Here is a 13,772-nt window from a genome sequence, read left to right as displayed (position 1 = left end):
TTTTCCTTCAGTATTTTTCCTAATGTATAACTAACTGTTGTTCAGGTCTTCAGCTTTCTTTCCCATTATAGATTTTAGCTTCTCTGTGCCTTTTTCCTCCTGTCCCTGTTTGAGGTTTTTTCCTCCCTCAGTACTGTGTTCCTTTCAGTGTCTTTACTCCTAATGTGGTTTTGATATGGTAGCTCCATCAGAAGGGGCTGAATTCTCTGGTTTATTGTATTGATGTTGTCACAGCTAGTGCAGCAAGGCAAATTCACTTGAACTCCCCCAGTGGTACGACTTTTTCTTATATTTTACGGAACTCTTAATCTTATTTCCATCATGTTTCTTTTCTTCTCGTGTGTGCGCATGTGCGCTCGTTCTCTCCCCCTTTCTTTCTCTTCAACCCTATTTCCTCCCTCCTACTTTTCTTTCTTCAATTTCAGAATCTCAATTCTCTTCCTTCCCTCCCGAGAGCCAAATTAACCCTCTCCCCTCATTCCTGGAGTCAGCCTAACTGGACTCTTTCCCTCTTGGCAGTAGACCGTGCTTCTCTCTGCTGCAGTGCTTACCCCTTCTGTGGAGGCCTCAGTTAGAGCTGTAGTGGGATGGCTTTTTCAGCTGCAGCAGGGGAAACAAGGAAAAAGCCCTTGATCAGTACGGTGGGGCTCAGCTTGTGTGCTTTGCTGCTTGGGCACGAGTAGCTTGATTTTCCAACAGAATCTGGCAGGATAACTTCTGGCAGGGTGGATCCACTGTGGTAAGATTCTGGGGGGAAAGGGGGACATTCCCAGACTTTGTGCAGTAGCTCAGAGGACAGTAACATGGGCTGGTGGTAGAGAGTAATGTTATCCTTGTCTTTACCATGGAGAAACTGAGGCATGAAGAGTTTAAATGGCTTGCTCAAGGCTACAGCCTGAGTCTATCAGTACCAGGGTGTAACTTAGTGTTCCTGACTTCCAACCTGATTTTCAGTTGTTTCAGGTTAAGCTAAAGCCTTGATGTGCTTCCAGCTCATTTCTCTTGACTTGTCTGCTTTTCAGGTGTGGCAGATGAGGAAGCTCTTGCTGAAGAGTGCAGCCGTAGAGGACAACAGGCCCTACCTTTCCAGTCTACCAATATTCGCCTCCCGAAGTCCCACAAGCCTGCCACTTTCCCCAAACATGCCTATCATAACGATGAGGTGGAAGAACAAGATAGAGCTCGGGTTACAAGCAGCTTGGAGACCCCTTTATATACATCAGGTGTGCACATAAAGGTTAATGAGAAATGTACAGAAAATGACTCAGTTAGTCAAAAGAGAGAATCAAAAACCCAAGAAAGAAAGCATTGCTGTATACTGACTTAATGCTAGCTCCCCAGCAGATAACGAATGCCGGCTTGTCGGCTTTCATTCTGTGCTCTGCAGTTCAGTCTAGATTCACAAATGCCCTGGTTGTATATGGCACATCCTCCAAAGGGGGGGGGGGGGGGGCAGGGGGTGAGTGTGACCCTGTAAGCATGAGCAAAAAGTAATGCTCTCAAAAATAATATCCATACTTTTTGCCTTTAAAGACAGGGAGGTCCTTAACTAATCAGTGTGCTTTCATATTTATTTAAATAAACTGCTTGGTTTTCCTTCCCAAACGAGAATAAATCCAGACTTCAGCAACTGAATATTGTTTCTGGAAGTGGGAATTCCTTGAGGCCTAAGTCTACAGTGCAGCCCAGGTAGACAGACTTGCACTGGCATGCTAAAAGTAGCAGTGTGACCATTGTGGCTCGGGCTCTCCTGCTCCTAGGTCTGAGCTTGAGTGGCTAGCCTGAGTCTCCACCAGCACTGCAACATCCACACTATTTGTAGTATGCTATCATGAACTGGCTTGCTCCCAGTTTTAGCATGGATATACCAACGGTGCTTTGCACGGATTGTGCATCTTGATCTCTAGTACTGAGAGCTGAGCAGCCTCCAAAGGTAAATAAGGAAGCCCAACAATTGCCATGGTTACTTTGCTGCCATAATTTTGACCAGGTGATCCTGTCATCCATCAAATTCTAGATCTGATTAGATTTCCCCTCCCGTCCCCCCGTATTCTTGCCTCCTGTAATACTTATGGCTACAATACATTTGGCAGCTAGGACAACAAAATCCATTTGACTACTTCAGTTTGTCTGAATAGCAAGTCCTTGGCCACGCATAGAACCTGATCCTGCGGTCCTCAACACAATATATGGCCAAACCCGTATTAAAGTTAGCTGGAGATTTGCATATCCAAGGTCAGCAGATTTTAGTGGCCGAAATGAAGGATCTTTTTCAGCAGTGGTGAAGCAGGCCCACTGCCATAGCTTTCAACAGGAGTTTTGCCTTTAGGAGCAAATGAACTTGAATAGGGCCTAGCAGAGGAGGTGATGACTCTCTAAAAATACCAAAAACATTGGTGGGAATATTTCTATTTATCGATCCTATTTCCTTGCTCATCGACGCTGAAGGACAAAAACCACCTATCTTAAGTTCCTCAGCTCCTGCTGTTTCTCCACCTGTGATCTTCTGCTTGTGACATTGTCTTGCACCGCAGCTCAAGAGATGTCAAACACAGAATTACTTTAGATTGGGAAATCAGCAGAAATGAGTGAATGTTTGAGAAACCTCCTTTTCCTGATCGTGGCATCCTGGAGTTCCTGGGAGTTTTGCCTGCATAAGGACTGCAGAATCGGGCCTTTAATGTGTATATATGATATAGCAAAAACTCTTCTAGGGATTAGTCTGAACCAAATCCTGAAGCTGAAGATCTGAAACGAGTCTGGATTTGAATGTGTGGCTGTCCCTGTGTCTGTGACCCCCCAAACCCTAGATCTGACCTTTGAGGGAATTCAGATTCCGTTTCCTCTAACTGGAATGGGAATTGAACACTTTCTAAGCAGTATCCAAGTTTCTGACAAAACATTTGAATTTCCTTGTTGCAACCTTAACACCACTTACATAAAGTTTTTAGTTGCAAATCTTCTTACACCCCTGTGTCACTTTAATTACAGCCTAATGAAGTCCCAAGTAAATGTGCACACAGACCTAAACGTGACTAATGTAACTATAGGTCACAGTCTGCTATACAGAATCTTCTCATCCCTCATATAATCCCTTGCTACTTTTTTGTGTTCATTCAACAGATGGAAGGACTTGGGGTGGGGGGGAATCCTGACCAATTGAAGTAAGTTTTGCCAGTGACTTCAGTGGGTCAGGACTTCACTGTCATTCTGTAAGTATTTTACAGCTACTGGTTGTTCCCCTGGCAGACCATGGTTGCCGACGAAGCTTTTTGTAAGTTTACATGATAGGATTCAAAGTTCAAAAAAACCTCCCACCTTTCTCCATTAAGACTTTTTTGTAATTGAAGTTTAAGCCAAGAATGCATTTCTTACTGCTAGGTTATAAACCTCTGCATAATGAGCCTTTATGATAGGAAGTGGACTTTATGTGCACCTGCTGCCTTGATTATGCAGATGACCTCCAATCTGGCTGGGATCCCAAACATCACTGTGGCAGCTGCATCAATTGCTCTCATGGAAGAATGTTAAGAAACTATCTAATGTAGTACTGGCATCTTTTGGAGTCTGATCCAAAGCCCATTGAAGTCAGTGAGTTTTACCATTGACATCAATCAGCTTTGAAATGAGGAGGAGAAGGTAGCACAATGTTACCACCAACAAATGTCCATAGGTCACCAGTGGGGGACAGACCACAGTTTAAGAACCACTGCTGCAACACAACACCTGAGATAAGATTAAGGTAAAATTGAGTTAACTATTTTTGTTGAAGAAGCCAAATAATTTCCAAGCATCTTCAAAAGTGGGATTAAATTTGTGGCCGTCGTGCAAAATTGTTGCAAAATAAAAAAAAGAAAAAAGTCCCTGATAAGTGTGGTTGGGAGAAATTAAATGCGAGTTTCCCATTCAGTGGGACAATTTGTCACAAACAGAACATAATTTGGGTTAAAGGTGTTGGGATAGAACAAATCTGTACTCACATTTTTATTAGCTTCTTGTTGCCTTCCTATAGAAATGTGTTAAATCACACATTACTAATGATTTTTAGTGGATAGATGGCTTAACTGCCTTTTAATACAGAAATCTATGTTGAAACCACATTTACCTCAAACAATTCTATAATTAGAACAAGTTCATTTGCTATTTGTGAAGTCCAGATACTCTCCAGGTATATCTGAGTTTGAACTTTAATAAAAAGCTTAGTTGCATAGTGAAGTGGTTTAAATGTTATATTGTTAAAAATAGTGTGTAAATAATACATATAAATTAAAAGTTCTTAAATTGTAAATTAATATGGCAAGGTTTGTGTTTTCCCTTTTGAATGATAGGTTCCTGTATTAACCTAGATCTTAAACCCTAATCCATTCATTACTTGACACCCATTTTCATCTGCTGGCATTATTGAAAAGGAAACCATTTTAAAAAACCTAGCTTAACTAATCTTGAACTAATTCTGGCATGGATTCCTCAACTGAGAAGTCAAGCTACTAGAATTTACTGTATCCACAATGCAGTCTTTCTTTGCACATTATATGAATTATGTTACTAAATAGTAAAATCACCAAATGTTGGTTATCCCCAATTTATTACTCTCTAATTGACCAAGGTATTATGATTCATCTGTAGAATGGATGGAAAAATGTTTGGCAAGCTGCATGAGCAGAGTTGCTGGGTGTTTTGGGAGGGTGGGGAAGAAGGTGGGAATGGAGACCTAACCCAAGGAATCTTTGGGAGGCAGAGATAGAGATGAATAAATACTCCCTAGCCGCTGCTAGACTGCATGTGACTCCTCTGTGGTCAGAGGGTGGGAAAATTGGCCACTGGCTTGCTGCCTCCTGGCCTGGGCTCAGAGAGCTGCTTTCAGACACTGCTTTCATGAGGGTGGCATCCCCCTGCACAACTGTCCCCCGTGGAGAGAGCTATGTTGGTGAGTCACTTTTGGTGTAGGGCTTCCTAAGCTGCATAGCCTTGCAAGCTTCTGCTTGCCCAGGGTGAGTTTAAAAAAAAAAAAAATCAGGGTTTCTTCATTAGCAGTATCATCTTTGCAAAAGGCAGGCAAGTAGACTTTGTTTAGGTCATTATATTTTCATGCAATTCTGCTAGGCTAACTAAACAAGTAGGTAACACGGAGCTTGGCGAACAATATAAAGGGAAGGCCTAAACAGGTGGTTAAAGTGTGTTGTTCTCCACCCCACACCCCCTTCTTAAAAGCCTGTTTAACTTAAGTGAAACTAAATTACTTCAAATGGCTGGAGGATGAAGCTACATAAACTCAGGTTACAAATAAGGTGCAGCATTTGAGCAGTGAGGGTAGTGAACAATTGAAACAACTTACCAAGGCATGAAGTATATTCACTATCCGTTGAAGTCTTTGAATAAAGATTGTTGTCTTCCTAAATGATGCACTATAGCTCAACAAAGTTATGGACTTGGTGCAAGAATTAGTGGGTGAAATTCTATGGCCTGTGCAATGCAGGGTGTTAAACACCCTTCTGGTGTTACAATGTCTCTCTGAATCAAGTCCTATCTAAATAGTTATTTGTGGTATAACTTATTAGGTGTGAGGGCTTCGTATTGGCTCATAGGAAGGTATGAACAATATAAAGTAATTAACAATATCAAACTATCACACCTTGTTAGCATTTGTTGTGTTTGGACTTAAAGTAATCCAAATATATTTTAAAGCAGAATAATAGAAAATATTTTCTTTCTACGTATAGACCAATCCCCTCTGCCTCTCCCATAGTCATATGTCACCATATGTCACCCTGTGTACAGAACTGAGCCACTGCTGTTTCACTTCATGGGGAGTTTTTGTGCAGGGGGATTCCACCCTCATGAGAGTCTGAGAGCAGTACTTAAATGTATTCCTCTCTCTGGGACTAGAGGCAGTGAGCCAGTGACTGAATCCATTGGCCAACCTTCCCACTCTCTGCCCACACAGGAGAGCAGCTGCTACCATACTTCAAGCAGGCTGGAGCAGCAGCCAGGGAGTAATGCTGCCAACCTGGAGCTGAGGAAGGATTGATTCACATCCATCCCCTGCCTCCCTGAGATACTGTGGTAAAGCCAATGTAAAAAGATCAGATGTGTTCTTTGCTGCTGATCGCAATGGGTTGGGGGGCAGGAAGAGGTAGAGAAACTGCTCTAGGGTATGCACTTTGTGCTAGTTACAGGCAATGAAACCAGCCTGCTGAGTGCATTGTTTCTCATTGCTGCCTGCCAATCTACTTGGCTTATTCTCCTCTCTGTGGGTCAAGGGGAGGGGGAATGGTGCTGCTCTCACCGTCCCACCGTTCTGCTGTCCTAGCAGAGCAAAGGATTCAGCATCTCCCACTTTTGCCTCTCCCCTGACCTAATTCTCTCAGGATGAAGAGGACCACAGAGGAGCTGGGTGGTAGTGCTCTCTGCAGGGCACCAGTATATTTAGGTATACGCTCTGTCTATACGTCCCTCTTTGTTGCTTCTCAAGGGTGTGATGTGCTTTGAAGTCCTAGACTAAATACATCTGTCTCATGCCTTCTGGAGATTCAGAAACCTTGTGTGCTCTGAAGCCCACTTAAATGGAGGACCCAGAGCATTGGAAAAACTGAAGTAAGGGGCAGCCTTGGACCCAGTGAAGAGGCTGCCAGATTTATTGATCCCTGATGGGGAGGGTTGGGGGGGGGGGGGGGGGGAGTTTGAAGTCATATAGCTTCAGTTTTACTTCAGTGGGCTTTTTAAGGATAAAACTGCGTTCAGTCTTTTGAAGTCTTCCATTAGGTGGAAGCTTTGTGGAGAAGGGGGGTTCAGGTGGGGCATGAAGTAGAAAGGGCAGGTAAGGAAGTAGTGGCCTGTAACCAAGGTTTCAGGTTCTAGAATTGGGTCACAATTCCAGATGGTTACATTGGCTGGACTGCTTCACCTGGCTCTGTTTGTGACAAGAGTTGACAAAAACAAGAAAGTGCCAAGTTAGTGGCTGCCATCTGTCTTTAAATAGGCCTATTTTCTGCATATTGAGGCTTTGTGAAGATCTGACAAACCTTTACAGCCTCCCTATCCATGTGTGATCTCTGTGTTGCAATACCTAACCTTTAGAAAAGTACTATGGTCATTTCTGGATGTGAGAATTCTCTCTCCTCTCCTCCCCCTTGACCCCCTCTTCTCTTTCCACCTCCCCCCCCCCCCCCCAAAAAAAAAAAAAAAAACCTATTTGACTGAAGAGACTGTAAAAACCCTGAACCAGTTTCAACAAATCTTGATTGTGACTTCTCATCTTGTTGGCCACTGACTGTCTCTCCGACTCTCCAGAGACAAGTATTTCAAATTAATCAAATATTAACATTAATGAAGCAGCAGTGTCATTATCTCACCACAATTTGTAATCTGCCTGCTGTTTGATCATTCAAATAACTGTTTTCCATTGACTTTGGGGGCAATCTTGCATCCTATTGAAGATTACTAAATACACTTCAGTTGGGAAGGTCAGTGGGACAATTCATATAAGAGTTAAAGGGTTGAGCACCTTGTCTCGTAAGGAGTTACTCAACCTGTTTGGGTCAGATTCTCTGCCGGTGTAAATCACCTTAGCACCACTATGTGTGGAGCTACGCTGATTTATCCCTGCAGAGATTCTGGCCCATTTTGAGAGGGGAGAGGGATTTCTTCATCACAAAAAAGAACAGGAGTACTTGTGGCACCTTAGAGACTAACAAATTTATTAGAGCATAAGCTTTCGTGGACTACAGCCCACTTCTTTGGATGCATATAGAATGGAACATATATTGAGATATATATACACACATACAGAGAGCATAAACAGGTGGGAGTTGTCTTCATCACAGAAGCTTAGAAATGGAGAGGACCCATTAGTCCTGTCTTTCCAGGAATGGTCCTTATTGGAGTGTTTTGGCGGTCTAGTTTTAAATGTCACTGTTTCCTGTGAGAGATCATTCAAGAGACTAGTCAGAGATCTTGCTGTCAGTCTCCCAGTTCCTTAGTTTCTATTCTAACATTTAGTGCTAGTTTTGGTCAATTATTTACGTAATGAAGCACATTGTGTCCATATACAAGAAGTTAACTTATATTAGATTGTCTGCATCCTGGTTAACTGATATAGGGTTCCTTTCTATGTTTTTGAATGTATGGTTTTTTTTAAAAGCCATGTAGTGAAATATCAACTTCAGAAGCAGTGTCACCTGTCTGTAAAAGCCTCTTCAGAGTTACTGACAGTCTTTTGTGAAGAGAAAATGAGAATAAGGGTGTAAATCATTAGGCTGTAATGGTTCCATTCTGAATATCATTGCTAACATAATCATTAAACTGGCTAGTTTGGAGTGGCTGATTATGCTACTGATTTTGCTTTTCTCACTAAAAGGAAAAATCCTGTGAATTCAGCCCATTGCTAACTGATTCTTTTTTATAGGAGATTCTTCACCTGACCACCTTATTCTGCATTGTCTTCTCTTCCCTATTCCAAGGGGGCTGCTAGTGCCCTTCTGAGATAAGATCCCTCTGGTCTGTTGCATTCAGATATAAGGCAACTCAAGGAGTTTTTCCAATTGTAGGTCAAGTGCAGTTTGTGAAGGGGCTTGACTTTCAGAGTGAATTACTTTAATACATGAAGCAAAGTGTTGATGGTGCTTCATTCTTAGTGGTAAGCACATGTTCAGTAACCTCTGTCTGATGGCAGCATCTGTGGACACCAAGGTGGTATAATGCGTTTGAATAGGAAAAACTTTGTCAGCATCTCCACAAGTTACACTCTGAACACTGCTGTTTTTTCTCATCCTTAAACAGCCAAACTGGTTTTCTCTTTAACATGCCCAGGCTAATAGCCCATGGCTGAACTATTAAATAAAGAGCACAGTTTCTTAAAACTTATGATTACTAAGTATAAATTATGAAGTAATGCTGCTGTTCAGTGTAGGAGCTGAAATAATAGCCAAGGACGAAATTCACCATTGGCATAAATAGGTTCAACTCCAGTGAATTCAAAAGCTGTTTGATTGCTTGTTCCTGAAGTGAATTTGGCCCAAAAGAATAACATATGGTTCTGCTGACCTAGAGCTGGAAACTTTCCCTCAAGTGCTGCAGTTGTGAGGTGGGCAAAACTCCCATCGATTTTAAATAGGTATTCTGCTTATGAGAGGACTTAAGGGTAAAGCCCACAGAGATTGTAAAGCACGATGGTTAATACATAGCTCTTTCCTAGGTTTTTTAATCAGTTGATCTCGAAGTACTTACATAGGTAGGGAAGTATCATTATCCACCCTTGACAGATGAGGGAAATGGATTTAGAAGTGAAGTGATGTGCTCATGATTACATAGCAGGTAACTGGCAAAATCAGGATCATAATAGACCACCACATTCCCAGTCTGATGCTTTATCCTACTTATCCCACTCTCCCTCTATATCTGATATGTAGTGGTGAGACTTAATCTGTTTTGTGTCTGCCCCATCCACTGGATCATGCTGCTGCTCAGTGACACAGTGTCGCTGAATTAGAAGCATGTTCTTTTTCTTAAAGCTTTGCGTAGCAGATCTTTAAGGGAATTGTAAACTGATATCGTCAGTTTAAATCTATTGGCTTTATTTCAGATTAGAATTAATAGAAGTCATTAGACTTGAATGGAGATGGTTCTGTTTTCCATGGTGAGTTGTACACAACAAAAGCCTGGGTGGACAGTTCCATTTTACCCAAAGTTTGAGAGGAAGCAGGTGGGTTCTGATGCATCACTCTGGTTTTCAGGTCTCTTAAATGCATGGGATAGTGTGCCAGTGCCAGTTTTAGGGGTAGGCAAGCAGGGCAGTCATCCCAGGCACTAACTTCTAGAGGGTGCCGTACTGCTTGGCCTCTTTGCTCCACTCTGATTGGCTGCCCTTTTTTTGTCTGGCTGGTGGAAGTGGAGCCAAAGAATTTTCCACCCTGGCTGATATAATGGCCAGGGCCGTTTTTGCAGTGTGATCACATGACCTGATGGAGAACCAAGGAAAAAACATTTTTCCTTGGTGCTGCAAAAACAAAGACTTCGTTTGCATATGCTCCCCTGAAGTGGAGCTAGATAGTTACTTGACTTTATAAGTAGCTTAGTCCTTATATTTAATCCTTGTTCTCTTCCACAAGGCTTACAGTATAAATCCACTTAGTTTAACTAGCTGATGGCGCATGCGCAGGCTGATGTTCGGCATAAACAGTGGGCTCCACTAAATGTTAAGGTTTTGCATATTGTTTTTACTCAAGATCATTTTCTATCCTTAGAATGAGGAAGACAGTGCAAGTACTATGGTAACTTCAAATGCTGGGAACAGGCAGTCGCACTGTCTGCATATGCTCTAGGCTTATTTATTTGTGTGTCCATTTTGTAAGTTATCTTTATTTTTGAGGCTCTTCCTGAATGGCTTTGAAGTTCTTTGGTGCGTGTTTTTACATCTTTCCAAACTTCAAAGATACCGAAGCTTTTTCTTTCTTAGCTTTGTATTAGATTTAGTGGTCACTAAAGAAACAAACCAAATTAGGCCCAGTCTTCTTGAAAGAATATCTAAACCATTCAGAAAACATGTGTGCATTTATAAAGGAAAAGTCAATTGAATATTATGAACTGTGTTTTACAAGCCATATCTCCTCAGGACACAAAGAAGGCAGCAAGAGGAGGAAGCAGAAGCAGAGAGAGGAACAGAAGAAGAAGAAGCCAACCAAAGGAAATCACTAAAACGGACTCCTCCGATACTCAGTACCTTTACAATGACACCATATGTTATCGTTACATTTGAGCACACTTTTTTGTGTATATTTTTTTTGGATTGTATACACTGTTAGTAAGGAAGATGATTCGTATTTAAAACTACACTAAAATTGCACTATATTACCCTTTAGCAGCACAGAGTGGCTTTTTTGCCAGTCAGATTGAGGACTTCAAAGTAGGCTGATCTTGGTTAGAGGTGCATTGTATTTGAAATTTTGGAAAATCTTGCAGAATCACTTACTACTTCCTTCCCGGCAACTAGATCTACTGTAGTCTAGTGTTTTTCCTCTAGGATATAAGGGGTTGTAACAATGTCTCTTTATGTCTACTCCTCCTGGTATCCTCAGGCCTGTTAAAATATCTGAGTTAAACCTTAATCCTATTCCTATTGATTTCTATAGGCGCTTTCCCATTGACTTCAGTGGGAGTAGGACTAAGCCTTTAGAAACTAGCTTTAAGAAACAATCTAGTAATAATGCAAACTTCATAATTGCATTTTACATTAACTTTTTTCTATCTTAGGCAGAACAATTACTTTTGTTATGATTAAATATGCTGTCACATTTATGTTGCATTGTGAAGTTACATCTGGTGATTTAAGAAAGCCAGTGTGATTTCTGGTCTCCTGTAAATATTCATACTGATTCATTACGCATGGTAGACTCCCGGTGAGTCACTGAGTGAAATCATTCCTTGTGTTTTTCATCATTTTCAATTTCTACCAAGTCTCTCTAGACAAATTATCTAATGCTACTTTAAATTTACACTTGATTTCTGCTGAGTGGATTTCAGATCCTGAACATGTTTTCAGGTTCCATATGATTCTACCAAGTAATTCTTTGCAGAAATAAATATCTAGAATGTCAGTCACACATGAGGAAAGTATATTTACATCAGTTATATTGCAGTACTAAACTTTTTAGTTTGGAAACATTTTCTTCACTTTTAAAAGAAATATTTTGAGTCTGGCAAGTTTACTTCCTTGCTTCCCATAATTGTTTCATGTGCATGACACTGCTTCTCCTAATCTTTTAATTGAGCACTAAGTAGAATCTTTCTATTGTCTTAACTACTTCCCTGCATGTTCCTTGCCAATAGGTTGCCTTTTCTATTTAACCTATGAATAGTGATTCAGTCATGTTTATTTTGTTCTTTTGTCTCTGCTCTTTTTGCTAGTATGTTGGTGATGTAACTGACTTAAAACTGGCACTGTTGGAAACCCAAATTTCCTGGAGAAATTCACTCATCCTTGGTATTTACAAAATGTAGCAATGCACACAATGATGTAAGGAAGATGCTAAACAGAAAAGTAAAATCTGCTGTTCTAGAATGACTGTTAAAATATAAGAAATCTTGGTAATCTACAATATTTGGATGGTTTAGCATATAATGCTTGCATTAGGAATATGTAACCGTATGCAGATTGTTAGGGTACTTAAATTAGGTTTATCTGAAATTTAAGATTGAGAACAGTTTTTGTTTGTCACTTATAAGTACCACTTAATTGTTTTGTGCAGTGTTACTAATATTTAAAAATAAAGACAATTCTCTTTATTTGTCATTTTTAACTATAAAAAATAGTCTTGCTCTGACATCAGTTGGCTATGCCTAAATTAAGCTTCAGGGTATTAAAGAAAATGGAGGCTATACATTCACAAGACAGTCAAGTACCCATGAGGAATGGTTTCTTTAGCAAAGATTAACAATTTACTGTATATTTGTACATATGGTAGACATGCTACAGTGGGAACACAGTTAATTCTAGTTTTAGAGGGTATAATTTCCAAAGAGATTCCCTACACTTAAAATAGTTAATACTGCTAAAACTAGAAATATCATAGGGTTCATTCTGATGGAAATGCACCTGCTGTAAGCATGGCATTCATATTAACACCACAGGGTTATTTTGAATTCAGCTACTCTGTGGGATTTTGAAAATTGTTCCATTTGGGGATTTTTTTGTTTTTGGAAAAATCTCCCCATTACACACTTCGAGATTCTTTCAAATGGTGAGTACTAATGGCTTACATGTGTATGTTACAGTAACAGAAGGGTGACAAGAAGAGGTAACAATAGTTACTGCATCATTGTTTAAGAAAAGTTTTCATGAGTATTTCAAATGCTGGCTGCAGGTGGGGTGTGTGTGTGTGAGACAGAGAGAGAATACACATATTCGTTCTTAAGAAGTTGCATGGCACGCATGATGTTCTCCTCTGGTGTTATCTAGACAGATGATCTGCTAGGCCTCCCCAATCCTTGACTCCGGGAGCCAGCCTTACCCTGCTCTGCTGTGAGAACCCCACTCCTGGGCTCTTCATGCACAGCCTCTGGCATGTAAGCTGCTCCCAGCTACTTGCAACCGAATGACACTAGCTAATATCTCCGGTCCCAAACAAAACCCTAGGAACCTCACTCTGGCAGTGTCCAGTTATGCCCGCTGGACACTGGAAGCTTATACGAGTTCATCAAGAAATTGATATGTACCAGGCTTGTTATCCCAAGGGGAGCCTGTGACATGCTTCAAACCAAACGCACTGCTTCAGGTAGAATAAACAAACAGATTTATTAACTATAAAGATAGATTTTAAGTGATTATAAGTCGAAGCATAACAAGTCAGAGTGGTTACCAAAAGGAAATATAAGCACGCAGTCTAAACTCTCAACCCTATTAGACTGGGCAGCAACTAGATTATGCAGTTTCTCACCCCACTGGATATTGCAGTCCTGTATACTAAGGACTTAAACCTGGGCCAATCTCCTGGGTTGGAGTCTTGTCTTCTTCTCAGGGTCTTGGTTGCTTGTAGCATAGGTGGGGGCAGGAAAAGGGCCCAGTATATGTCCACTCTGTCTGTTTTATACCGAGTCCATGTGCTTGTAGAACACAAGTCCAGGCATGACTGGGGGGCATTACTGATTCTCTCCAAGCAAGGTTGAGCAATTCCCCTGGTGTGGCCTCATGCAGGTGAGCCATTGCATTGTAGTTCCCTTGCTGGACAGTGGCTGTTGATGGTTGTTTAACACCCTGCCCAGGCATTGGTTACTTTCCT

General features: G+C 41.1%; 1 protein-coding gene across 3 annotated transcripts in view; it reads left to right on the top strand.

Annotated features, from left to right (window-relative positions):
- DNAJB6 (DnaJ heat shock protein family (Hsp40) member B6) overlaps positions 1-12,279 on the top strand; it is a 92,081-nt gene extending 79,802 nt beyond the window's left edge. For 2 of the 3 annotated variants that reach the window (XM_054021100.1, XM_054021101.1), the window contains exons 9-10: positions 1,023-1,223; positions 10,610-12,279. In XM_054021100.1, the coding sequence (XP_053877075.1) occupies positions 1,023-1,223; positions 10,610-10,692 (284 nt within the window). In that variant the 3' untranslated portion in view covers positions 10,693-12,279. The remainder of the gene's footprint in view (positions 1-1,022; positions 1,224-10,609) is intronic. The other variant, XM_054021102.1, reaches the window with a different exon arrangement.
- Positions 12,280-13,772: the final 1,493 nt, after the last annotated feature.

This window comes from Malaclemys terrapin, chromosome 2, assembly GCF_027887155.1.
Source record: "Malaclemys terrapin pileata isolate rMalTer1 chromosome 2, rMalTer1.hap1, whole genome shotgun sequence".
Taxonomy (NCBI): domain Eukaryota; kingdom Metazoa; phylum Chordata; order Testudines; family Emydidae; genus Malaclemys; species Malaclemys terrapin.
Note: the sequence above shows the minus strand (reverse complement) of the source record. Positions and strands in the feature narration are given on the sequence as shown.